Source organism: Momordica charantia (assembly GCF_013281855.1).
Source record: "Momordica charantia cultivar OHB3-1 chromosome 10 unlocalized genomic scaffold, Mcharantia_2.0 BLBB01000010.1, whole genome shotgun sequence".
In the NCBI taxonomy this organism is placed as follows: Eukaryota; Viridiplantae; Streptophyta; class Magnoliopsida; order Cucurbitales; family Cucurbitaceae; genus Momordica; species Momordica charantia.
The window spans coordinates 22,915,372-22,940,559 of record NW_028275158.1 but is presented as its reverse complement, the minus strand read 5'-3'; the positions used below and the strand labels follow the sequence as shown (position 1 = coordinate 22,940,559).

The 25,188-nt window shown below is 35.3% G+C and overlaps 3 protein-coding genes and 1 pseudogene across 3 annotated transcripts; 2 read left to right on the top strand and 2 right to left on the bottom strand.

Annotated features, from left to right (window-relative positions):
* Positions 1-213: 213 nt before the first annotated feature.
* Positions 214-5,333, top strand: LOC111024809 (thioredoxin reductase NTRB). The gene is made up of 3 exons (XM_022302597.2): positions 214-1,345; positions 3,852-5,065; positions 5,204-5,333. The coding sequence occupies exons 1-2, from the start codon at positions 265-267 to the stop codon at positions 3,920-3,922; spliced, it is 1,152 nt and encodes a 383-aa protein (XP_022158289.1). The 5' UTR covers positions 214-264; the 3' UTR covers positions 3,923-5,065; positions 5,204-5,333.
* A 1,817-nt stretch (positions 5,334-7,150) lies between these two features.
* LOC111024806 (GTP binding protein) lies at positions 7,151-9,643 on the top strand. Its single transcript, XM_022302591.2, has 6 exons — positions 7,151-7,290; positions 7,728-7,788; positions 7,934-8,069; positions 8,217-8,550; positions 8,785-8,913; positions 9,018-9,643. Exons 1-6 carry the CDS (start codon positions 7,191-7,193, stop codon positions 9,449-9,451), a joined length of 1,194 nt encoding a protein of 397 aa, XP_022158283.1. The 5' UTR covers positions 7,151-7,190; the 3' UTR covers positions 9,452-9,643.
* A 3,785-nt stretch (positions 9,644-13,428) lies between these two features.
* On the bottom strand, positions 13,429-14,299 carry LOC148208801 (RING-H2 finger protein ATL80 pseudogene; annotated as a pseudogene).
* Positions 14,300-14,493: 194 nt separating this feature from the next.
* Positions 14,494-18,682, bottom strand: LOC111024815 (MLO-like protein 8). The gene is made up of 15 exons (XM_022302608.2): positions 18,363-18,682; positions 18,200-18,257; positions 17,893-18,116; positions 17,665-17,781; positions 17,122-17,182; positions 16,891-16,979; positions 16,569-16,643; positions 16,406-16,494; positions 16,274-16,323; positions 16,147-16,187; positions 15,887-16,060; positions 15,757-15,792; positions 15,400-15,467; positions 15,245-15,305; positions 14,494-15,163 (listed from the first exon to the last, which is right to left on the bottom strand). Exons 1-15 carry the CDS (start codon positions 18,540-18,542, stop codon positions 14,750-14,752), a joined length of 1,737 nt encoding a protein of 578 aa, XP_022158300.1. The 5' UTR covers positions 18,543-18,682; the 3' UTR covers positions 14,494-14,749.
* Positions 18,683-25,188: the final 6,506 nt, after the last annotated feature.

Below are 25,188 nucleotides of genomic sequence, written 5' to 3'. Positions count from 1 at the left end.
CAAATGGTGACTTTATAATAACACGAGAGTAATAACATTCTCATTGTGATTTGTGGTAGGTGAACAACAACGAAAAAAGAGAGAATAACAACTTATTGTTCTTGGCTTGTACAATATTCGACGAGGGTAAAGCAAAGCATAAAGCATGCCTTTGTTCACACTATACGCATAAAGCACTGCGGTTTGGTCTATAAATCGTCTCCGGTTTTATTTACCTTTTTACTCCTAAATCGAAAAAAGTCTAAAAAGGGCACAAAAAGCGAAATGAGTGCTCGGTTTGGAGCCAATAGGAACAGGAATAGGGCGGTAATTGCTATTCCGAGTTTACTGCGAAAGGCGCTCTATTCTATTTGCCGCGCCTCTGTCCCTCCTCCAATCTCCATCTCCAGCTTACCAAGCTCATCGACATCAACCATGGCGGCTAATACTGAGACCCTTAAAACCAAGGTTTGCGTTGTCGGAAGTGGGCCCGCCGCCCACACTGCTGCCATTTACGCCGCCCGTGCCGAGCTCAAGCCTATTCTCTTCGAAGGATGGATGGCCAACGACATCGCCCCTGGCGGCCAGCTCACTACCACATCCGACGTCGAAAACTTCCCTGGTTTCCCCGATGGCATCCTCGGCATCGAACTCATGGACCGTTGCCGCAACCAGTCCCTTCGCTTCGGCACTCAGATCTACTCCGAGACTGTAAACAAGGTCGATTTATCATCCAAGCCATTTAAGGTCTTCACCGATTCCAAGACCGTCCTTGCCGATTCCGTTATTGTTGCCACTGGTGCGGTTGCCAAGCGTTTGACCTTTCCTGGATCCGGTGAAACGAATGGGTTCTGGAACCGAGGTATTTCGGCTTGTGCTGTCTGTGATGGCGCTGCGCCGCTTTTCAGAAACAAGCCCTTGGCGGTCATTGGGGGCGGAGATTCTGCCATGGAAGAAGCCACTTTCCTCACCAAGTATGGCTCCAAAGTGTATATTATCCACCGAAGAGACACCTTCAGAGCTTCTAAGATCATGCAACAGCGGGTCTTGAGCAACCCTAAAATCGAGGTGATCTGGAATTCCGTGGTTAAGGAAGCTTACGGCGACGCTGATGGACGAGTCCTGGGAGGCCTGAAGGTCCATGATCTGGTCGCTGGAAAGGTTTCCGACCTGAAGGTTTCCGGATTGTTCTTCGCTATTGGTCACGAACCAGCCACCAAATTCTTAGATGGACAACTCCAACTCGATTCTGATGGCTACGTGCTGACGAAGCCAGGGACGACACACACCAGTGTTCGGGGAGTCTTTGCGGCCGGCGATGTTCAGGATAAGAAGTATAGACAAGCTATCACTGCTGCTGGAACGGGTCAGTAAAAAGCTTTCCGTTTCCATACTCATTTTTCCTTTCCCTGTTTTATTTCTTCTTTCTCAACGTCAAAAATGTCTCTCAATTGATAACGGGCTAATACAAACCAATGAACGTAAGACATGGACATAAGTGAGGTTAAAGTTCAGGATAAGTATATTAGTTAAACAATAAACAAATGAAGATGATTTTTCTTTTGAGGTCGACTTATTCTTCTAACATTTGAGTATATGTGGAAAGATATGCTCCAGTTATTTCCTCTTTCCTTTGTTATTTCAATAGGAAACGTTCCTTATTTGCTTATGCCTATTTGGATGCATATGAGATCAACATCTTTATAGTTGTCCTAGGGGTGGGAAGCAGAACTTGGCTAAACTCAATATATTGTTCAACCTAGTTGGACTTTCCTGCATCTGCCTTTTCTCTTCATGAAGGGAGGCACTTCTCCATTCATTCTGATACATAAGGCAGAGATAGGAGGGGGGATTACTCGAGGATGGTAGAGAAAGGTGCGGGTGTGTGAGGGGAGATTAGACAATTAAATTTCAGGTTTCTGAGTAATATAAAATTTTGTGAGTTGGAGCATTGAATTATTTTAGCTTATGTCTTATTATTATTGTTCTAGACTAAGATCAGGTATCATTCTCACGATCCTCAAGAAAAATTGATCATAAATTTTGATGTGAAGGTTGATTGTATGCTTGATATATGTCAACCTTCTAGTTGGCTCGATGGCATTAAAGAGATGGTTTTCTTTCCTAATTATTCTTAGTTTGTTCCCACAAGGTTAGGAAATAATTTTACTTTATGGGGGAAATATGTAAATAAATGGGTTTATGCGGTTAGAGTTATCAATAATGGAAGGAGGGGTTGTTTCACTCTACTGTTTGGCAAGAATCTGTTAGGATGGGGGAAATTTTGTGGTACTAATAGATATCTTCCTACGGAGAAAATCTTCAAATGATGAGGATATGTTTGAGAGTTTGGATGATTTCCTTAATGGCTGATAAGTAGGGATAGAGAATCAATGATCATGCAGTAGAGATTGATTGGTAATCTGTTGCAACAATACTAGGTAGGACTTTCATGAAACTTATTCTGACGTTTGAGGAGGTCGTTAAAGCCATGTCACATTTCTACTTAGACCTAAATAAGTTCTAGGCCAATAGGGTCTTTTATCGTGATGTGATTTTTTTGTGCCCTGTGACATGCCCAACCTCGCCATGTAAACTTCTATAGATATCTCGTCACTCATACTCACATGGTCTACCACTTTGTTGTTAGTCACCCAATTGCAGGACGAATCTGACCACTAAAATTTTCACCCAGTTTGCCTAGTGAGCTTAACACTACACCTTGTATGAATGCTACAGAAGTAAGACGAGAGAGTCAGGAGAGGGAGTAGCTTGGACACACTTTAAAAAGAGCTAATTTCTTTCTTTCATTAGAGAAATTTGTACACTACACAATTGTAGCGACAACGTGACCATATTAGCTTCGAACCCTTCACTAAGTACAACTCTCCTTATCAGTAGATGCTCTTCTCGCTGTAGAGTGGGCCATAATTATGTGCCACTGCCAAGCTCTCTATAGAGAGCTAGGATGGTTAACACAGTTAGTCACCGAAGGAACAAGAGCAAGAAGGGTGTCAAATATGTCCAATACCCCACTATGTAGTTGAAAGCTTCCCACATTGGTAGTGGATTATGTGCCACTGCCACGCTCTCTATAGAGAGCTAGGATGGTTAACACACTTAGTTACTGAAGGGACACGAGCAAGAAGGGTGTCAAATATGTCCACCACCCATGTTCTTTACTTTTAGGAAATGTGTAGGTAGGAAGCTTTTGGACGGTGCCATGCGGAAGGAACTTTGCTGAACTACCGACCATCTTCATGCTCTCTAGAATTTATGCCACTTTTTTGCCTCTTCTTAAACCCCATATCGACAGTGCTCTCCATTGCCCATGGAAAGGCAACTGGCGTGCACATTGCCTGCCTCGTCTTGCACTTTACGCGAATTCCAGTATTATGCCTTTGCTTTAATGTTAACGTTACAAGCCTTTTCTAACTCTAGTAATCGAGTCTCAAAGCCAACCCTTTCTCTTCCCAAGTATTCTCTCTTCGTGTGGATAAATTATATTTACTTTTGAAGTTTGGTTAATTATTTGGTCGTCAAGTTCAAAAAATTAGCAATTCAGAGTCTTTTGGTTTGAGAAGTGACTCAATTTGGGCTCGTTACATGAATAGGAAGCTACCAGATATGTTAAACATTAACCTGGCATGCCATTGTTGTTCTTTTACTAATAATTAGTAATGTTTTTTCTTACTTGAAGTTAATAAGACAAATGGGACTTACCTTGTTTTTAATCTGCGCCCCATTTGCCCCCCTTAAAAGAATTTATTTTTGTACAAAAACAATTTCTTTCTTTAACACACGATGTTTTGATTTATAAAGTGAAGCTGCTTGCTATCTGCTGGCTCAGACTTTTTTCGTCACTGGTACAGGTTGCATGGCAGCATTGGATGCAGAACACTACCTGCAAGAAATTGGGTCTCAGGAGGGTAAGAGTGATTGATTTTAGAATATGCCTGGGTTTCCAAAAGTTGAAGCCAATGCCCCAACGTTAAGTATGACTGTCAAGGGAAAGCTTGTTGTGGACTGTCAATACTTATTGATTAGGCAAGTTGGGGGAAGGGATACATGAGCAAAATATTATTGCATTTTCCAAGTAGGTTATTTGGGGATCATTGCATAACTTCTAGACTTCTATTTTCGAGGAGGAACCATTTGAATTATGCTTAGATTGTCATTAGCAACTTGTGCTTTGCATTTATGAGTAATTGAACATTTGATGAGTTAATTTTGCAGTGTATAAAAAAAAAATAGAAAAGTCGAAACTTAGATCTTCATGCTTTCTGTTTCACCATTTTCACATAGATTCATAATCATATCACCGACTGGTGGTAGGTAGTGGGTTTGTGGCTGAATGGAGATACTCTCCCTCCTCGGTTTGAGTCTCATGAGGTGCGTAGCCAAGACTTTTCCGCGTCCCTCAACGTTGGTTACAAAGTTGGGTGGCCGTTGGCACTCCCCGATTATAGGGATCCAACTGGCAAAGTCACAAGATATCGATTCTAGATTATCAACTAAAAAAACATAGATTTATAATCATGGTTCACAAAATGCTTATTATTATTTTTTGAGTGAACAATAAGATGTTTATTTAAAAAATTAATTATCAGCATAATTTTAAGATTTGTAAACTTTAAAACACGAGTATTGAGCATTAACATGTCTAAACAGAAAAAAAGAAAACATGTAAGTAACAAATGACATAATGTTATTTTCACATGTTTTATCAATTAATTATTCATTCCATAATAATTTATTGAAGGAAAACTTAATCTAAATTTAGTATCTTATATTATATTCCAGAATTAAATTGTATAAAAATAAATATTAACAAAATAACAAGAAATTTTGTCCAAAACAGTTTTTACATAAGAATTTAAATTGTACTAAAAAAAAAAAAAAAGAAAAAGAATACACCTAGCTCTCTCCTAAATTCTATCCCTCAGATCTTGTTCTATACTCAATACTCAGACCCGTCGGCGGCCACCAATCTGTCCGTCGCCCACCGCCGGCCTCCCATCTCTCTCGTTAAGTAGGCCCGCTCGATTTATTCTCTCTTCAGGCACGCAATCATAGCACATACGAGGTGACAACATCGACAATAATCAGTGTTCGTCTTTTAGTTTCAATTTCGTTGTCTCACGAGTCACGATTGATCATTGATAGCTTCCTTGAATACCAGTAATTCGCTTCACCTATAGTTTCACTTTTTTTGTTCTCTCAGGAATTTTGTGTCCTCGCCCCTATTTTTTCACCCCGAGTCCTCCAATCCCTAAAATTGCTGTTGGGTTTTGTGTATGAGCCACCGCTTGCCTTTTCTGGTTATATCTCAGATTTGTGGTCAATATGTCCAGGTAACACCTCCATGACTTCCTCTATTTTGTAGATCTATGATGGTTGTTTGGATTCCTTTCTCCATTTTCAAATATTTTCATTTTGGCATTCCATTAACGTAGCACCTTAATTATTTGGTGAACTGGTTTGATCTTTCACTTTGGAGTTTGCATAGCTTCAATGGGATGAATGATTTTTGCTTCTAAGTTACGGCGAATGGTTTAATCTGAGTTTTCTATTTCTTTCATTTTCTATTCAAGCCTAGCTGGGAGGTATAGTTGTCGTTTGGAAGAACTGAGAACCGCACTGGTAAGAATTAAACCAGTTGGTCTCCTACACTATCAGTTCAGTTGCGACTTATTATGTGGAGGAGTATAGAAGGATGAAAGGAAAGGATCAATGCTTAAAATTGATTTAGAAAAAGTTTATGATCATGCTCATTGGGAGTTTCCTCAAGCCAGGTTCTGGAAGAAGATTTTGGGTCTAGATGGATTTCATAAACTATAGTCTGGCCAACTAAAGCTAAGTTCTTGATTTTCATGAATGAGGGGCCCAGAAGGTAGATTTTAGCTATTTGAGGTCTGAGACAGCCACGGAGATCCTACTTCTCACTTTTAATTTCTGTTGACTGGTTAATAGTTCTTTGGAGGAGGGGGTACTCTCTACCCCTGCCCTTAGGTTGTCTACTTTCGTGGCTTTAGTACAACCATTTTCAGTTTCTTATCCCCCCCCCAAAAAAAAGAGAAAAAATCTGTGTTGACTGGCTGATTATCTGGGGGTTGAGTCAGTAGTGTCAGAAGGCTTCTAGAAATTTACATAGGATTTTCACCTTTTTTTCCCAAAATAAAACTGAACTTTCATTGAGAAGTGAAATAATACAAAAGGGCATACAAAGAAAATAGCCCAACAAAAGGGAGCCAAACAAAAAGAATGGATTCCAATCAAGCAGTAGGATTTTCACCTTACTCATTTTCAGTTTGCTGACAACAGATTATTTTTGAAAATGAGGAAGCTGTAAGAATGGTAGGATTTCCAGATTGAGTTTTTGAACAAGGTAGCTGCAAGAAAAGGTAGGGTTCTTAGAGATTTCTTTTGGGATAAGGGAGAGGGAAAATTAAATCAGCGAGATGAGACTTCACGGCTAGGCTGGTGGAGTGGGGTGGTATTGGCAAGATAGGAATGAGAAATGAAGCATTATTGGGTAAGTAAATATGGAGATTTTGAATGGAATGGTAGGAATTTTGCCACAAAGTTATTGATAACAAGTGTGGAGCAGGTCCTTATTACTAATTTTATTTATTTTTCTTAAGAATTTATAAGATGTGCTACCCCCTTTCTCATCATTATAGCTTTACTAATCTACTATCCAATTGGAGACTTTTTTTTTTTAACTCCTTTGGATGGGGTTCTCCCCTTTTTGTAATTTCATATTATCAATTAAATTGTTTCTCATAAAAAAAAAGTACGATATGCTACTAGTACCTTTAGATTACATGAAATAATGTCAATAAAGATTGAAGACAAGTTGTTCTCATGTTTTTTTGATAAAGAGAAGGGAGGGAGATATATAAAGATTATTGAGAGACATATCAAAAGGTATTTTGAGATTGCTGTGGAAGAAATAGCAGTAAAGACGTTTGGAAAACCCGATGTTGACTACCCAGACTCATAAGTTCTTCAGAAAATTGATAAAAGTAATCGTAAAAGGATTTTAATTAACTTCAACTCATACCTATTACCTCATGCACGAACATTCTACAGCTACAGTACACCATAACTAAAATTAGAAGGTGTTTGGATATATATTCATGTATGCTTTATTTGGTACATTTATTAGAAAATAATTTGATGGTTGGAGTTCACACTAAAGAATAGCCATGGGTGAAGAGTTACATCTGAATCCTATTCCTCTGGAGAGTCGACCTGGCATCCTTTTCGTCGGATCCTCAAATGTTGGCAAGCGCTCCCTCCTCTCTAGTAAGTCTCTTTCTCTTGCATCTCTAACTTCAATCTACTTCAGGTCTCATTTGTTGCAGTTTATAAAGTAATAAGCTCATTATTATTAGGCCCTTTGATTGTACCATACTGAAGCTTATTTTATTCCTGCTGTTGGGGGGCTGATGAATTGAAGTTTCTCAATTACTGCAATAGTCCTATGCTATAAAAATGTTGGAATTGCATTTATGTAATAGACAAAAGTGGCCACAATTATATAGAAGTAAACCTTGTATTTGCTAGTTATCCGTTTATTTTCTTCAACGTTTAATTTTCCTTTGCGACTAATGCTGTAAAGTTAGTGGGACTAGTCCTAGATGCATGCATCTTGAAATTCATGGGTTACTGGAAGACACATTGGTAGTTGCAGTAGAGAAACTGATCATTTTGTGTATCCAATGTCTTTCTGATAATTGTAGGATTACTTTCTGTGGACTTTGAAGATGCTTTCGATTCATCCTCTCAGGTTTTGATTCATGGGTAAGCGAATGAAGGAATTTTTCATTTTTCTTCTTCCAGCTATCAATGTAATCCTTTTATGTTCTTGGTCAAAATGAAAATTTACTAGTATTATCTAGCACCCATTTCAAATTTGAAATTAGATTTCTTTTTCATTGACAAACAGTTGGACTATCAATACGCAGTATTACACAGCTGATGTCTCTGTATCAGTGGCTCATTTGGATGAGCAATTTTCCATCGAGGCTTTGCCTACGTTCAATCAGTTGGCTGCCTTGGTCATGGTCTTTGATACGAGTGATGTTAGTCGTTTCTATTGGCATCACGTTATTTGTTTCTTCTCTGATTTAATGTCTGTTGGAAATTAAGTTTCTGAACTACAGCTGTAATAATTGATTGTTTGTTGATGTCATATGTTCTTATGCGTACTACTATCCGTGTCATTGCAGCTTCCATCTCTTGTGGCTCTTCAGGATTGGGTTGCTCATGTTGATCTACAAAAATTTGATGTTTTATTATGCATAGGAAACAAAGTAGATCTTGTCCCAGGTCATCCAGTTCATATTGAGTACAAAAAACAGCTGCAGAAGCAGAGACTTAAAGAATCTTTTATAGATGATCATTCAGATATAGCCGAATATGGAATATCTGAAATTGAAGGGAGTAGTTTATTAGGAGATGAAGAACCCTCGTGGGAAATTAGGAGGTCATGTTTGGAGTGGTGCACTGAACGCAATATTGAGTTCATTGAGGCTTGTGCGTCTAATTCAGATTTTGACAAATGTAAGATCCAGCACTTTTGTGGTCTCTTATCCAAGGTGTTATAGTTCACTTTTAACTTTCTAGGGATAGTTAGTTGGGATATTTTAATGAAACTTCCTTGACAGAGATTTGAGGAACCTATCCCTTTCATATCACATATGTAGAAGTAGCAATCTGACAAGTTTGTTACCACATGAATTCAGCATCCCATTCGTTGTCTTGTTTTCTGTGACATAGTTGTACTATTATCTACAGGTTTATCAATTGATGGTGATGTACAAGGAGTTGAACGGCTCTATGGTGCTCTTTCCGCTCATTTGTGGCCTGGAATGCTTCTAAAATCTGGAGATAAGATTACCAAGCCATCATTACCCAAAGAAGAAGGTTTTTCTTCCCTTTTTTTGGCATTACATTAATCTTCAGTTTTATCGTTTCATTTGTTAGAAAAAATTCTAAAAAGTTTGCCCTTTTTGGTTTTATCCAATCAGAATTGTCAGAAGAGGAATCTGATTTTGAAATTGACTACGAAATACTATCTGGGGGTTCAGCTGAGCTGTGGGATGACGCAGATTATAAGAGTTGCTCTGCAGATGGAGAAGGATCATCCATAGATGGTGGAGCTCGTCCAAAGTACATCGATATTGCCGAGCAGGATCGAGCAAGTCAAAATGTCTGCAAACAGCCAGAGGCTGAAGGAAACCGAGTGGCAGTTGATGAAGAAGTTGATCAAGTGACAGATCCATACGAGAAAAAAAATCTTGATCTTGAGGATTTAGAGCGGTTGATGTCTGAGATAGGGAACATGCGCGACAGTTTGAGGCTGATGCCTGATTTCCAAAGGAGAGAAATGGCTGCAAAATTGGCCCTGAAAATGGCTGCCATGTTTGGGGGCAGTAGTGATGATGAAGAGGAAACTAGATGACAAGAAAAAATTTGGTATATTAATTAAATTTGCTGTCATGGTCATGGGACTATTACAGAAGAGTTGATATGTATAAACCGGGCCATTTTCCGCTCCAAACTTCCATATATTATTATTATTATTTGGGGATAATTATGATTCATGGTTTGTGGATTAAGAAGTGAATTTATGTTTGGCAGGCGAGTTTATTTATTTTGTTAATCTCACTAACATAAAACTTAGCTCCTGTCGCTTCAAGCTAAACAAAAAGACAATTTCGCCCTTAGCCCCTTATTCTGGAAATTTTTTACCCACACACTTGTCATTTGGTTTGGCAAATTGCGTTGCGATGCCCTTCTGTAATTTTGATTTTTGCATGTTCTTTTGTTTATATAAAATAATTCAATAAGATTCTTGTAACCTCGAAATCGAGAGATGATGATATAATATTATCTACGGTCTTCTATTTAGAACGGAAAAATAACCAAGAGCATAAATCTATTGAAAAACAAATCATCCAAAAACTTGCTTTTTAATAAGCTTTTATTGTGAAAGAAAATTAAGCATAAATCTAGCTACTTCCCTTCCCAAATAGATTTGATGTGAGACTCTAACTGTGAATTACGTTCACAAAAATATATCAATTAAATTACAAATTTGGTCATTAGAGTCCATTCGTAATGTTGATGTTTTTCGTTTCTCATTTCTTGTTCCCGTTTGATCAATAATCCTATGTTCTCAAACATTTTTTGATATAAAAAATATAACTAATTATTAAAATATAACAATTTACAAATCATTTTTTTTTTTGGAAATATAGCAATTTTAAGAGTTTTTTTTTTTTTTTTAAACTACTCTCACTTCTACGGTTCTACCAATATACTAGAAGTCTAGGTTTGAGCTCCGGCATTTTCTCTGTTGTTTGTATGTATGTATATTTAACCAATAGAATGCTATATTCTAATTTTTATAGATGAATTTAAATAGAGGTTACTTATTAAAATTTTTATTCCCTTCTAAAATTAAATTAAAGGTGATGAGGGAAAATGTGAGATTTAGATCGCAAATGTTTGAGGTGATGTGTGATAGAAGAGAGTCAAACATAAACATTTGATGAAAGAAAAAACTACGACACGTCAGTGCAGTTTTCACAGGGTTTAATAATGATGTGAACGAGCCACTTCGTCTTATTGGGTTACTACACTCGCTTAATCACGGTCTCGCATTGTTGGGTTACGATTCATCTAGTGACTTCCCATTTCACCTAGTTAGTCTTCTACTTGGGAGCTTTTGGACTCACCCAATCAAGCCCACCTAACTATAAGCTAGTCTCGCTTATTTAAGACAAACGACTTCATTTACCCTTTAGTAGGGTTATACATGTACTAATTACTTTGGTTTCACATAATTGAACTATTATAGCACATAGTAACTTCTAATCTTGTTGGATCAAAGCTACAACCATATGGTAACGTATGTCTCATCCAATAGAACAATGATTAGTATATCTCACCTTATTGATTACATGTAGGTAGTTTATCACTTATTGGATCATGCTAGAGTCTACCTAGAATTGATGATAAATTGCATTTATCGATTTAACTTCTTGAATTCATCACTCATTCAAATTTAAAATTCAATATTGTAAAATTTAAATTAACTCAAGCAACCAAAAATACACGAATACCCCAAGTATGCACCACAGGAGTCAACATATGAATTCTTTCTTTTAAAGAATGGAATTCTTTTGAATAAGAAAAGTTGCAGAATTGTAAGGAGGAATAATGAAGTATAAATAATAGAGCTTTGAATGGTTCCAAGCCTATGAGTGGTGATAAGACATTAGTGCCTAATATCTGTTTTTCTTTGGGTGGTCTAAGAATTTTGTTTTATAAAATTTGGGAATAATTTTTAATTAAAAATGCAATTCAAAGATGCTTTATTTTCTCCCACACAACTATAAATAATAAATCACTCAAACTGCAAACTTTAGCCAAATTTTATTTTAATTTTCGGCTCCACTTTTCTTCTCATCATCAAAATCAAAATTTTATATAGATATATATATTTTAATTTTTTTATCAGTCTGCTTATTAAGAAGTGTAAGTGAATTTGTTATAAATTACAGTTTAGGGGTTAACTCGGTTGAGTTAGTTCAAAAACAGCTGATTTATATTTGTGTATTCATAATAGCTTATTTAAACCCACAGTTTTTTGTATCTGAGGCAATAATAATCATTTTGTGATCAATTACTGCCAAGTTGAATTATGTATTAGATGCTTTGTTTGTGGGCTTATAATAAAAGTGTGCAAGCCTTGATTAAAACCCATTGGTTTATATGATTTAGAATCATTTAGTTTGCGGGATTAATAAAATCATATTCTAAACCAAACAAACAGTCAAACACTTTTAAATTAAATTATAATTTTAGTATCTATACTTTATCATAGTCCTTGTACTTTTATTTGTGACACTTTAATTTCTATCATCCTTATCGTTAATTATTCTCTTTATCAAAAAGTTGATATGATGTTATTTATATGAAAATTGACAAAGGCGCACAACTTTATGTTTGCATTATAAGCTAACATACGGCAATATCAAAGCGTCAGGTCAATTTCCTATGTAATATTTTAAATGGCTTATGCCTTTCTAAAAGTAAGGTAAAGCAAAATGAAACAAATGAAAGTACAAGAATCAAAAGGTTATTATAAAGTAATAAAGAAGATAGAAGAATAGAATCTTGCTTTACAATTTTGATATTTTTGTTTCTGTTGTGGTAAAGAGAAGAGAATTTTAGTTGATGCATAATATATAGGAGAATAAAGGGAAGATGTTTTCTTTTTTTTGGAAGCAAATCGTTCTTTCGTAAAAAAAAAGAAAAGAAAAAAGGGAAAACTAAATTTAAAAAGATAGGTAGATTAGTGAAGATCATTAGCAAGCAAGACCAAGACATGAAGAAAAGAGATAAAGAGATATAAGTGCAAAAACAGGTTGGAGGCATCAAAGGAAGGGATATTTGGCAAAAATATCAACCAAAGCCAAACACAAATGACAAACCAAAAGAAACCAACATCTAAAAGGATAAGGAATACATCACAACACCCACAACCTAAACCAAATAATAATTATAATAAATAATCTTAAATTATACTTTTGCTTTAATTTGGTTATATTTCTATATTTTAACATAATGAAATGGAAAAAGAAAAAAAAATGACGATGCTGATATGGACTAATGTAATTTCGATAAGATTAACTTTGAGTAAATTTAAAATGACTTTTGAAGGGGTGAAAATTTCAAAAGTTTCATATTATTTAATTAGATAATAAGAGTGATTTTTGAAAATTTTAAAATACACTTAATTAATTATTTATTTTAGTAAACTTAATTAATTTTTTTAATACTTCACTTAGAAAGTATTTTCTTTTGAAAAAAATATTCCAAACTCATTATTTGACTTATTAGTATATGGATTTTTTAAATTAATAAATTAAAATAAAAGAATGGATAAAAAATTAATAAAAAGTCAAAATATATAATTTAGTTCAACCATTGTCTGTTACATGTTGTCACATGGCTGTAAGTTGAAATCCACTCTCTTATATATTGTACTACAAAAAATTGTTTTTATCTTTTAAAAAACTTCAATTTTATATTTTATGTGTTCATTATTTTTAATTAAACTTTTACTATTGCAAAAGGTCAAAATCCAGTAACAAAATGAAAATGTGATATCAAAATGTATTTTATTAATTGAGTTGAAAAAATCTCAATTTCAATTTGATTAAATAGATATGTTCCTCCATAAAAAAAAAAAAAATCCTAATCCCTTCACATCATGACCCAATCTAAAATTATTTAAGAACGTTGTTATACTAACCATGGACAATCTCGTTAAAGAAAAACATTTTAAATTTCTTATATGATAGATGGAACGAACATAATCAGGTTTAGAAATTAAAAAAAAAAAGACAAAATTAAGAAATAAAGACCTCACAAACAAACAAGTGTATTATTTAACTAAAAGAAATTGTCTAACTTTTGATCTTTGACGAAGGGACCAACACGAACACAACACCATCAGGCATCAGCTTTGAATTTACAACTGCAGATGTTGAATCATGGAAATTTTACATTCTGAAGATTTGTATTTCTAAAGAGAGAAGAAGGAAGGAAAAGAGAATTCAGAATTCACACTCAATTTCTAGCCCTAATTATGGCGTTCACTTAAATTATTGAGATTCAAGTCAAGGCAAGAATCCCAAACCGGCGGTATTAGCATTGTTATCTTCCCTCCTCTGCTGCTCCTCCTCGTTGTCGTTGTGAGCGCCGCCGACGACGGCCGGGAACTCGCCGCACTTCTGACACCTCGCGACGACCAGAATCTGGCGGCAAGAGGGGCAGGAGGAGTGGGAGCCGAGCCAGGTGTCTACGCAGCCGAGGTGGAAGCAATGGCCGCACTGCGGCAGCACCCGGATCTGGTCCCCCTCCGCGAACTCTGCCAAGCAGATCGCACATTCCGGCGGAAATTTGGCCTGCGCGGAGGAAGTGTAGGTGAATTTGGGGAGCGATTGCAGGATCTTCTTCTTCAAGCCCTTATTGGCAGACGCGTGATTGGGCGCGGGTCCCGCGGCACGGCGGAGCCAGGCGCAGCGAGCCACCGCTATTAGGCCTACCATACAAATTAGGGCACAGAGGAGCGCGGCGAGAATGACGACGAAGTCGGACTCCAAGGCGACGGCCTCAGGCGGAGGCGCCGCCTGAGACGTATTGGCAGCCAGGCGTGTGATATAGCGAGTCATGACGAAATTAGAGAGGGCACAGAATTTCAGAGAAGAAGAAAAGGGATTTGGCTGTCTCTGGAAACTGCAAGTGTAAGTGATGCTTATCTTGGAACTTGGAATTGAGTTTGTTTTTGTTGTATTCTATTTCATATTTCCACTCTACTGTGTTACCCTGTTCATTAACAACAAATTGCTGTTGTCAATACCAACAAAAATGTTACCCACACAACATTACATCTTTTCTTTTGTACCCATTAGCCTCCTTTTCAGCTGCTGACATCATCCGGACCTCATAAATAAATCTTCAAAATAGAAATTTTCAGACATCTCATGTGCCTTCGACACAACACTTGATTCATAAATGACTTCCAAATCTACATTTGCAGCTACCCTAACCTAACCAAACCAAGCCTTTACTTGATGCTTTTATGGTACATTCTTATTGTTTGGCCTCGATCAAAATCATATATATATCATATGTGCAAACTAAATCTTAATACATTTACAACCTCTCGCCTATAATATGATCTCTACTTTGGTGTTGCGATTGCGGCTGTAGCTGCGGCTTTTATAAATGACGACTCATCTCCTTCTTCTTCTGTCTGCTCTACAAGGTGAGCTTGGTTTGTTTCAACAACTTGCTGTATTTCCTCTCCTCGTACATCGACATTAATTGATTCAGGGGCGGGCGTTGCTAATGCATCACCTTCATAATCTGATGATTCAAGGTCCTCATACGCGTCCACACGTATTGAGTGTCCTGTAGTTTTGAATCGTCGCAGCGAGCGTCCAAGGGAGCGTACAGGTGAAGCATTGGAACCGCCTCCAAGCGTTTGAGTTGCTGAGGCTCGTTGGACACGCTTCTTCTTGACTGTATCACGCCATCTCTTGAGCGCCTTTGATGTTTGTTCGTCAAAGACCGACTTCTTCATGCCCGAACCCATCTGCATTAATTCATAAACATTCGTCGTACTACTGTTTTGAGTTGGAACGATGGATGAGGTGAAGTGAAGATACGTTTATACCTGAGTTACAAGGGCATATATCGGAAGCGTAACGTAGCTACATAAAAACAGAGCTGCAAACCTGCAAAACAATGCAGCATATGCAAACCTTGTGCTCGAAAAGCTCTATATAATCAAGCATTCATAATGTAAGATGGGAAGAAAGGCTTTCTTACCCTAAAACAACTTTCAAACTGGTAAGGAAGACGCCGTCGGAGAAACAAGATTTTGGCCCAAAAGAATGCTGCACACAACAACCATATCGTTGATTCTAGCTTGCTTACACATTGCATAAACTTGTAGATGAAAACTTTTGGTCAAAAGTAATGTATTTTTCCTTCAAAACCATGTAATAGTTTCTACCAAACTCTAGAAGTCATCAAACAGTAAGTTAACTGTCACCTTCATTATAGAACCAATAATGTTAAGTTTTTTATGAAACATTCCATCAACATTATAATAAACACATAGTTCATCATGAATCATGTGGGAACCGTAAGCGATCGATATAATGGTCGAGAAGAATAGAATACCATTGTAGACAAGATAAAGGTAGTCTGGAATGCACTCTGCATATACCAAAGTAAAATCAGATCAACACCAAAAACACAGTTTTCTCTACAACATCAACAACTTATACGTTATACCAAAGATTTCGATTACCTGAAATAGAGCAAAATGCATGAGATGAAGAATTAGTTGAGGTCGACCGAACCAAAAATATTTGTCGGATCCTTGCACGAGAGGAATTCCCTGGACCACTGCGTGTCTCTCAGAAATTTCAAGAGCCATCCTAGTCAAAATGGCTTGAAGTTTGGATCCAACAGCTAAGATGATCTGTGTGAGGTTCAAACAGCCATCATTTTATAACAACAAACTATCCAATCGGTTGAATTTCCCCTGAAGAAAGAGATTTTTCTTACAATCAGAGGCGTAAACGACGCCCAGAACAACGTTCGCCATCCTGAAAACAAAACGGTTTCCTTTCCAATCAAATTTATTGAACTATTTGTTGAGTCAGAATGGTTGGATTGAGCAAAATTATCTCACCAGCTACGTTAAGGAGCAGGAAGATCACAAATGACAACCACAGAACAGGACTGCCAACACAAAAGGTTGTAAAGACATCACACTTTGAATTGACCATAAGGAAACATAAGATCAACTTGTAAGTATTATTACCTCACTCCCACGACTACCTTGAAGTCGTCTTCTAATGATCTCTTAATGTATCTTCGGAAGTTAAATTTACTTCCTGGTCCTAAATGAACCTACAAGAGAGTATGTATCACTTCTTAAATTTTGCAGCTATCATCAGTTTGCAGTTTTGGAATCGAGAACTCACCGTTATAAATCCGTTGCGAAGTGTTAAGTAATCAGCCTTACTAACAGATCCATAAAATTGTCTGAAGAAGCAGGCCTGCAACATATAATCAAATCTAAGTTACTATTTTAAAATCACTCGTATCATTCTCAAACATTACTATTTTAGAGTGAAAGTGATTATTGGTCAATGCCAAAATCATCCCAGACATGTCTTAATTAATGTTTGAGGATGATAATGCACTAAATTTCAAGCTCTCAAATTTAGAAAAATGTGGATGAAAATATCAATAAATATAGATATTAACAGATACCGAAAAGGATTTTTGAGAAACTTGTCTTACAATATAGAAGAAGAAAGGAAGGCGTGTCCAGAAGCTGGTGTGTGCTTTTACAAAAGATGTTTCATGGGTAAGCCGAAATCTTGCAGGATCTGTACATTGAAATATAACCACTTTTCTGTATGTATAAAACTCTAAAAGTGTAAATTTCATGCAAAGAAACTGGACAGAAAGTGTGATTTGAATCCATGAAATAAAAGAACAACAGTTTGTTGAAAGCTAAAACTAACAGACCATTGAAAAACTCATAGTTATGGGTTGAAGTTTCCTGCTCCCACTCCTTCCAGCCTCGAGCCTGGTCAGAAACCATTTCGTTCATGAACAAAGTGATAATGTAGGTACAAACTTCACGAGACAATCACCAAAAAATCTAATTATATGAATGTTGGGTTTGTAAGAAGTGCAAACAAAGTCCCACATTGACTTCGAAATGAAGTGATCCATGGTATATAAGAGGACAATTATCTCTATTGGTATTAGACCTTTTAGGTGAAACCAAAAGCATCAAACAATATCATATTATTGGGTAGCTCACAAGACATGGTATATAAGAATCAAATTATCAAAATTCAAGTGAGCTATCCATTCCCCAAACATAATGAAAAGCTTTTAAGCAAAAGGCCTACTTAGACAGTAAGAATGATAAATTGCAGCAAAAGAGAATTATATCATCAACAATAAGAACTGTAAGCACTTGTTTTTGTCCAAATATTTCATGCATTCTCAACACTTGAGCTAATGGAAAGAATTGATTCAAGAAAAAGAAACAGCCCTTACCTTTATCCTCCCAAGTGTCATTGTGGTAACACAAAAGAGCACATGAAACACCGCTAAGAAGAATATGAGAATGTGTAACTGATGCAATCCATCAACAGATATAAGAGACACTTTACCCTGCTTGGAAGAATCAGCCTTGTTAGAACCTTCACTGTTTAGCAATAATCAAAACAAAACCAACACACAGAGAAAGTTAGAACGTAAAATTTTGTCCATCCAAGCTCTTACATCCTTGCACGAGACGACGTCATGGCCTCCGGCCAACGATCTGCGGTTTAGCCGTTGAAGTCGTCGGTGATGCTCCTCTTCGCCGGCTAAAGATGATGGGGCATCTTTCTCTTCAAGGGGACAAGGCAACATAGTGTTTGCAACGGCCGGAGGAATGCAGATTTGGACTATATACTTTTGTGCAAAAGTCAGAAGCAGAGAAATGAAACCCAAAATCATCAACTCTGCAAAAATTTTGTGGAATGCCAATTTTATTTTCTTCTCATACTCAAAGAGTTCTTATACAATGTTTTATGTATTACATTACCAGCCTTAACCTTCTCCAGAGCTTCATACAGAGCACTCTTATGCTTATCTGCCAACCACTGAGGGGACAATAACAAATCAATCAGCACTCACAATATACAGACAACGCCCACAATCTCAGACCCAGTAGAATGAATGTGCGAGAAGGGATTTGAAGTGATTACCGTTCCAAGTTTGTGAAGAACTTTCTCCAAGACAATGGAAATAACAATGAAAAAGAAACTAACACCAGCAACTGCCCATGTGGGTGTGCTGTCGAGCTCCCTGGAGTCGCCGACGCCCGAGGCGGCGACAAGGGCTGCGCCACCAAACAGAAGACAGAGGAAGAGACAAAAAACAGACATTTTTTGAAGTGGTGGGAAGAAGAAGAAGAAGAAGCAAAGGGCGGAAATGGGGAATTAATTTGGTAAAGTTAAGAAGCACAGCCGGGGCGACATTATTGGAGAGAGTGGAAAATGGCATTGGATGTGGATCCCATCTTCATGACCTTGGCTTGGTTTGTAGTTAATGAGAACGAGAGCGTTTAACATTTTACAGAAAAGAATGTACGTTAAGTCTGAAAAATGGGTAACATCTCAATCTTATCTTAATGTACATAAAAGTCTAAATTTTGGTCTATGTTATCAGCCACAGCCTTCAGCCTTCAGCCGATCCAGTTAAAACTTAAAACTGAAGTGGCTTCTTTCTTCTCTGCAAACTGCAACCAATTACACTGCCAAATTGCAGGTCTTTTTGTGTCTTTGGGCACACCAAAACGAGAGAGGGGTTTGGTTATGTAATAAATAAATTGGGTGACTTTTTGATGCTCAAGCTCAACGTGGGGGTCAAGATTAAATAAGGACAAATTTTGTAAGACACTCATCTGCTTAAATTATGTCAATTTCCACACGGTTCCATTTCAAAATTTCAAAGAAATAATTTTTTTCTCTCAGATTTGGTGCAGGTGTTAATTTGGTCTCTAGAGTTTCAAATGACCACAGGGTTGAATAGTTCAACACATAGATTACACACCATTTTCTTTCTTTGTTTATTTCTTTATTTTTTGTTTTTGTTTTATTTTTTACTTTATTTAAAAAAAATGTTCCTTTTTCACTTACAACATTGTGTTTAAATTAGTTTTTTTACAACAAATAATAATATTCTCTTTTTCTTAAAAAAATTATTCTTTTCCTTTATACCTTTCTAAATAACAGTTGTTTAAAATATATATTTAATTTTCAATAAGAAATAAAAAAATGTTAGTTCTTTATAAACTTATTCATATTATATAATATATATAATATATATATATATATATATATATATATATATATTTAATTTACAGTTATCATATTAAAACTACAAAAAGAATCAATTTTAAAATTTAGCTACATTCAAATTATAAAAAGTAAATGGTATTTTATTTTTAATTTATAAAATTAAATAATATTTAATTTTAAAAAATCTTATAAAATCTTATTCTCTTTCGTTTATACCTATCTAAATTGACGTCTAAATAACAATTGTTCAAAATATATATTTAATTTTCCATGAGAGATTTCAAGATTTAATTTTCAATAACAGATTTCAAGATAAAAATATTAGCTTTTCATGAACTTATTCATATTAAAATCAAAAAATATATATTTAATTTACCGTTATCATATTCAAATTACAAAAAATAATCAATTTTAAGATGAGATATATTCAAATTATAAAAAATAAATGATATTTTATTTTGAACTTATGAAATATGATATTTAATTTTAAATTATTCACGTTAAAAAAATTATTTGATTTTTAACAATATGCAAAGTAACAAAACTATCAGATTTGGAGACAACTAATATTTAAATAAAAGCTTACAGTATACTTTACATTTTCAAAATTTCAAAGTAAATAAGTAAAATTAAGTAGATTTCCAAGTTTGATCGAACAAAAAAAGTTAAAAAATCAACTCTACAAACATGCTTTAAAAAATGATGAAATTTACTTCTGACATAATTATGTAAACTACTTTCTATGTTCCAATGACTCTTAAGACTATGATATCAATGCTAAATTTTGCTCCAAATTATTGTGAACAATTTGATTGAGTTTAAAATTTAATTTGTGTTGGGATCTATGAATAAAAAATAAAGAAAATTATGGTTATAAAATATATAAATTAAGAAATACAAAATTCAAAATGAATGGATTAATTGCATCGTACAATATTGTCTACAAATTTAATTGGATTAAATACAAGGTTGAACATTTTGCTAAATAACAAAGGAAAAAAACAGCTAAAAAAAAGTAACTCAGGTTAACCAATCCTACACCACAAACACATGCTATCCAAACATAGGTTACACAACACCCGAACATCAAACCCAAGACTTAGTAACCCTAAGCTACTAATGCCATACCATGGCCAACTTTTATGTATTGTTTCTTTTTGGTTCTTCAATTACAAAACATTTATTTTAAACTTTGACTTTTTAAGAAATAGTCATAAGCCTAGCTCATAGTTCAAAAAAATTTATTCCTTTGAGGTCAGTAGTTCAAATTCTCACCTCCTATATTTGTTCTAAATTTTAGAATTAATTATTTTAGTGGAGGACTCTCAAAATGCCTATCTTAATTTCTAAACTTTAACAAAAATATCTATTTTGATCCTTGCTATTATTTTGTCAACTCAATAATTGTCTCGACTAACTTGTTTGGTGCTCAAATTAGGATATTAATACACATACTTCAGCCATGACCCAACCCAGACCCCCTTTTTTGCTGTCTTCAAACTAGGCGACACCAGCATTCGTCTCCTAAGCGCACCACCTACTTTCTATGAATCTGAAACGATTTCCTTAAAATCGCCCCCTAATATCCACGACATATTTGAAATACTGTGAAGTCTTTCTACAAGAGTCTAAGTTTTTGTCATTCTCTCTTGAATCAGGTGATCGTAAATTCCTGTAAATCTCCACCCATCATTCATTTCATTGATGACTGAATCAATATGCCCATATAAAAAGTACCTTATACTACACTTCATTGTTCTATAGGAGCATCAAACCACCACTATTATCACTATTCGTAACACATAAGCAACCATCAAAATTTAATTCTCTCTTTATTTTCTCTTCCACCCGATTCTTGCATTGGTTTCCATAAGGAAGACAAACATGGGTTTGCGACTACATACAAGATGGTGTAGAGCTTTGATGTACACCATCTCTTAGTGTTCGGGAATTCTCCAAATCCCAACATTCCAACTTAAGATTTTATTGTGATCGGCGTGGGTGTCCGAGCATCCATCAATATATACGAGCTTTGCTCACACATAATTTCTATTCGGTTTAACCTCTACTGTCAGATTGTGCTTGCTTCTTGATGTAGAGTTCAAATTGTTGTTCCTTAAGATCTCTGTTGCTTGTTTTCCTTGTTCGGTCAATGACTTTTCAAGTGTTATTTTCTTAAAGTCTAAAATAAATATAATGTCAACAAAAACATATAGCTTACCAGTCAACATCACTTTTTTCTTTTCTTTTCTTTCTTTCCTTTTTTGGTTGGCATATTTGGATTTTGACATCCACATAATATAATATCCAATCAAATTTGCGTCCATTGTTTAGGAGAGATAAAACAGTCTATCACTTCCTCTGGGCTTCTTTTGGACATTTGATTGGAGTTTCAAATTATAATCATTTATATTTGTTTTTCCATTTTAATATTTAAAACCCATTGCAGGAGCGATAATTATTCTTTTAGGTTGCTGTAATATTGTTTAATATTAAAAGTTAAAACTAATCTCTTTTTTCTTTTCTTTTTTGAAAATGAGCAACCACCTATTATTATTTAGAAGGCTTATTATTTAGTGCATGAATATAACTTAATTAATCATTCTGCGAGGTTATAGATTTGAATCTTCACGCCACCCATTATTATTGTTTAGAAAGTAGGTTTCGGTGTCATTTGTACTAGAAAGAAAAAGATAGTGCCTCTCGATGCAATACTTGGGAAAAGTTGGTCGGACCGAAGTCGGTGAATCGGATCGACCGCCGAGTGATCAAAGAGAGGTTGTGCTAGCTAGGAGGAGCCGAGACCCGATAAGTTGTGAGTAGGGGGAAGACGAGACCTTGTTGTTTGGACGACCGGGAGAGTTGATAGTCTTCACAAGATCTTGGCTTTGGACGTTGAGACGAAAGTGACCTGCCAAGAGAGAAGGTGAGTAGATGTCGGCGTGATACCTACCTACCACAAAAAGGGAGGCGGTCAAAGTCAACTCCCGCACTATATTCCGCTCTATAATGGGACCAATGGAGGCAAAAAAGGGTAAGTAGGTTTCATGACTAAAATCCGCACTATAATGAGGCCCTAAAGCGGTACCATATTGGTGGTGGCCAAATATGATTCTCAAAGATGGATTGGCGACTCAATGGGCCGCACAAAAATCAGGCCCACACCCTTGTGGTGGTGGGCCGCAGAAGACCTGCCCAGCCTTTCAGGGCTTAATGCCGAACAATAATTTGCTGGGCCCAACTTCCTTCATTTTTCTGGGTTGTAGTCCGCCCGATTTGACCCTAACAGTGCCTAATATTTTTGTTACTGAGATTACCTACATATATTAGGAACGTGTTTAAAACATAATAAAATGCAATGGTATAGATTGGGGAAGTTTTTTTTATAGCCCAAAATGGTGAGTGGTCTCTACAGCTCACGTCTACAGAGAGGCAAATAGTGTGGCACATGGTCTGGGCGAAGAACACGATGGAAAATCATTTCTTGGACTTTTCCTACTCTTAACTGGCTTGAAACACTAGTTGAAAATGAATTTGTGTTGGTTTAACTTGTTTTATAATGATGATTTAAAATGTTTTACCTCTTTTTTTTTATATATAAAAAGCCCATTAATATTGATATCCTACTAAAACATCATATCTTCATCTTTCCAATATCCTAACAAAACTTAAACTTATAGATTTGGGTCCACTTGAGCAAAACTTAATTGATCTAAGAGATACGTTGTAGATAAAAAAGTTTTGAGTTCGAATTCTCACCTCATATATTGTTGTATGGTTGTACTCGATCGTACTCAAGAAAAAAGAAACTCATGGACTTGGGATAGTAAGTAAAATATGGCCATTTCAAGAGTTGAAAATTTGACAATTATATTAAAAAAAACAATTATAAGTTTAAGATATTAATAAAATGAAATGAAAAGGGGAATTTAAAAGAGAAAAAGAAAGGAATATGAATGTTAAAAAAGAAAAAAGAGGATGTGAATGATCTGAATCTTAGATGTGTGGGTGATTGGTGAGTCACGTGTTAGTCAGGGGCCCAACAGCCCACACCCACCAACACTGAACGAATTTTCTTTTTAAGGAGGAACTTTCAACTCTCTGGCCCCAACCGTTCTTTTCATATTCTCCAATTTAAAGTTATCTTTTTGGTTTTTGTCGGGTTTGTAAATTATGTCAACAAAGTCTCATATTGGTTAGAAAATAGAACAATCTAAGATAGATATATATATAGATAGAATTGAGTGGTAAGATATGCAAATAAAGTTCCATATCGATTAGAAAATAGAGCAATTTATGGTATATATAGATAGAATAATTATTTGCAATAGTATGAGACCTTTTGGATGAAACAAAAAATAAAGTTGAACGTTGTGGTAACCTTTTGTATATAGACTCTCTTTAAATATTTTTTCTTTAAAGAAATTTTGTTAATAAACACAAAACTCAATGCATTTGGTTAAATCCAAAATGGGGAAATGGAGAAGGAAAGGTGGCTGAGGGGAGATGGCGAGAATTCAAAAAAATGGCTTATACATGTAATAATCTCTATTAGAATAATAGTGAGTGCTTCATATATTACATTTATATAAGCTGCAAATGAAAATAACAGAAAACTAACTGTGATATACAATAGAATGAACAAACATATCTAACCATAAATAACTGCTATTATTTATAAGATTAGTTCACTCTAATAATAAAATTTTTAAAATTTATATCTACATATTAGTATATATTATAGTAGTTTTGGAGGATGAGAAAGCCTATCTCCATCTTTGGCCAAACTTTTGATCACCACACTTTTTTTAGCTAATAGTTGGCCACTCATTTAAAGATGGATGATGCAAATTCAGTGAGTTATCTAATGAAAGGAAAAAAAAAAATTGTGTTTTCACAAATATGTGCAACTCTATTTACAGTACATAAAAGAATCATACTTTATCCCAATACCTATCATAACACCTCATACTTCATATTCTATGTATTATATAACGCTCGTTTTTCCAATGATTTCAAACAAGCACTAATACACACATTAGTTATATGTATATTAAAATTTTCATTTAATTCTTAACCTAATCAGTTGGATCTATCTTAGTTGGATCCCTTTGAAGAAGAATTCTAATTATTTTACTAGTTGTGGAATTGAAGGGAGAAATTTTTAATATATTTTTATAGTTAATTTAAACTTAAAAAGCTACCTGGGATTAATTTGACTATTATTTTATATTGTTACGTAAAAAATTTGTTCTCATTAACTTACAAAAGAATACAGATCAATATATATGTACAAATGTCACTCCAACAATGTGACACCAAGAGAATTAAATAACTAACCATTTAACTAAACAGATTAGTTAGTAAAGTAACCGTATATTGTAATATCTATTTTGTAGTTGCAGTATAAAATAATTATTAAAAACTAATATATATATAATTTTTTTTTTTTGAAGCACAAGCACAGCTAATTTTAATAAATACAAAGGATTCATCGTCGGTGGCAGTTTTGTAATTTAAAATGGCACGTGCTTTAAAAATGATTGCGACGGGGCACATGCCAATACTTTGGGAGGAGGGGCCGCACAACTCCTAGTAAAGTGGACTTCTTAAATAATAATAATAAAAAATAAATAAATAAAAAGGTAGGGTCCATATATTTTTTTTAATACAATATATTGGATGTTAGATTGAATTCACGACTTCTTAGTTAAAAATATATGTCAAAATA

Bases quoted from the DNA above. Each gene is read 5' to 3' on its own strand.
- LOC111024815 (XM_022302608.2), bottom strand. From the start codon at position 18,542: ATGTCTGTTTTTTGTCTCTTCCTCTGTCTTCTGTTTGGTGGCGCAGCC. The intron at 17,782-17,892 runs GTAAGAGCTTGG...TCTTCCAAGCAG, and splicing joins ACGTCGTCTCGTGCAAGGAT to GGTAAAGTGTCTCTTATATC. The intron at 15,468-15,756 runs GTATTCTATTCT...TGTTGTGTGCAG, and splicing joins CCTTTATCTTGTCTACAATG to CATTCTTTTGGGCCAAAATC.
- LOC111024806 (XM_022302591.2), top strand. From the start codon at position 7,191: ATGGGTGAAGAGTTACATCTGAATCCTATTCCTCTGGAGAGTCGACCT. The intron at 7,291-7,727 runs GTAAGTCTCTTT...TGATAATTGTAG, and splicing joins CAAGCGCTCCCTCCTCTCTA to GATTACTTTCTGTGGACTTT. The intron at 7,789-7,933 runs GTAAGCGAATGA...ATTGACAAACAG, and splicing joins TCTCAGGTTTTGATTCATGG to TTGGACTATCAATACGCAGT.
- LOC111024809 (XM_022302597.2), top strand. From the start codon at position 265: ATGAGTGCTCGGTTTGGAGCCAATAGGAACAGGAATAGGGCGGTAATT. The intron at 1,346-3,851 runs GTCAGTAAAAAG...TCACTGGTACAG, and splicing joins TATCACTGCTGCTGGAACGG to GTTGCATGGCAGCATTGGAT.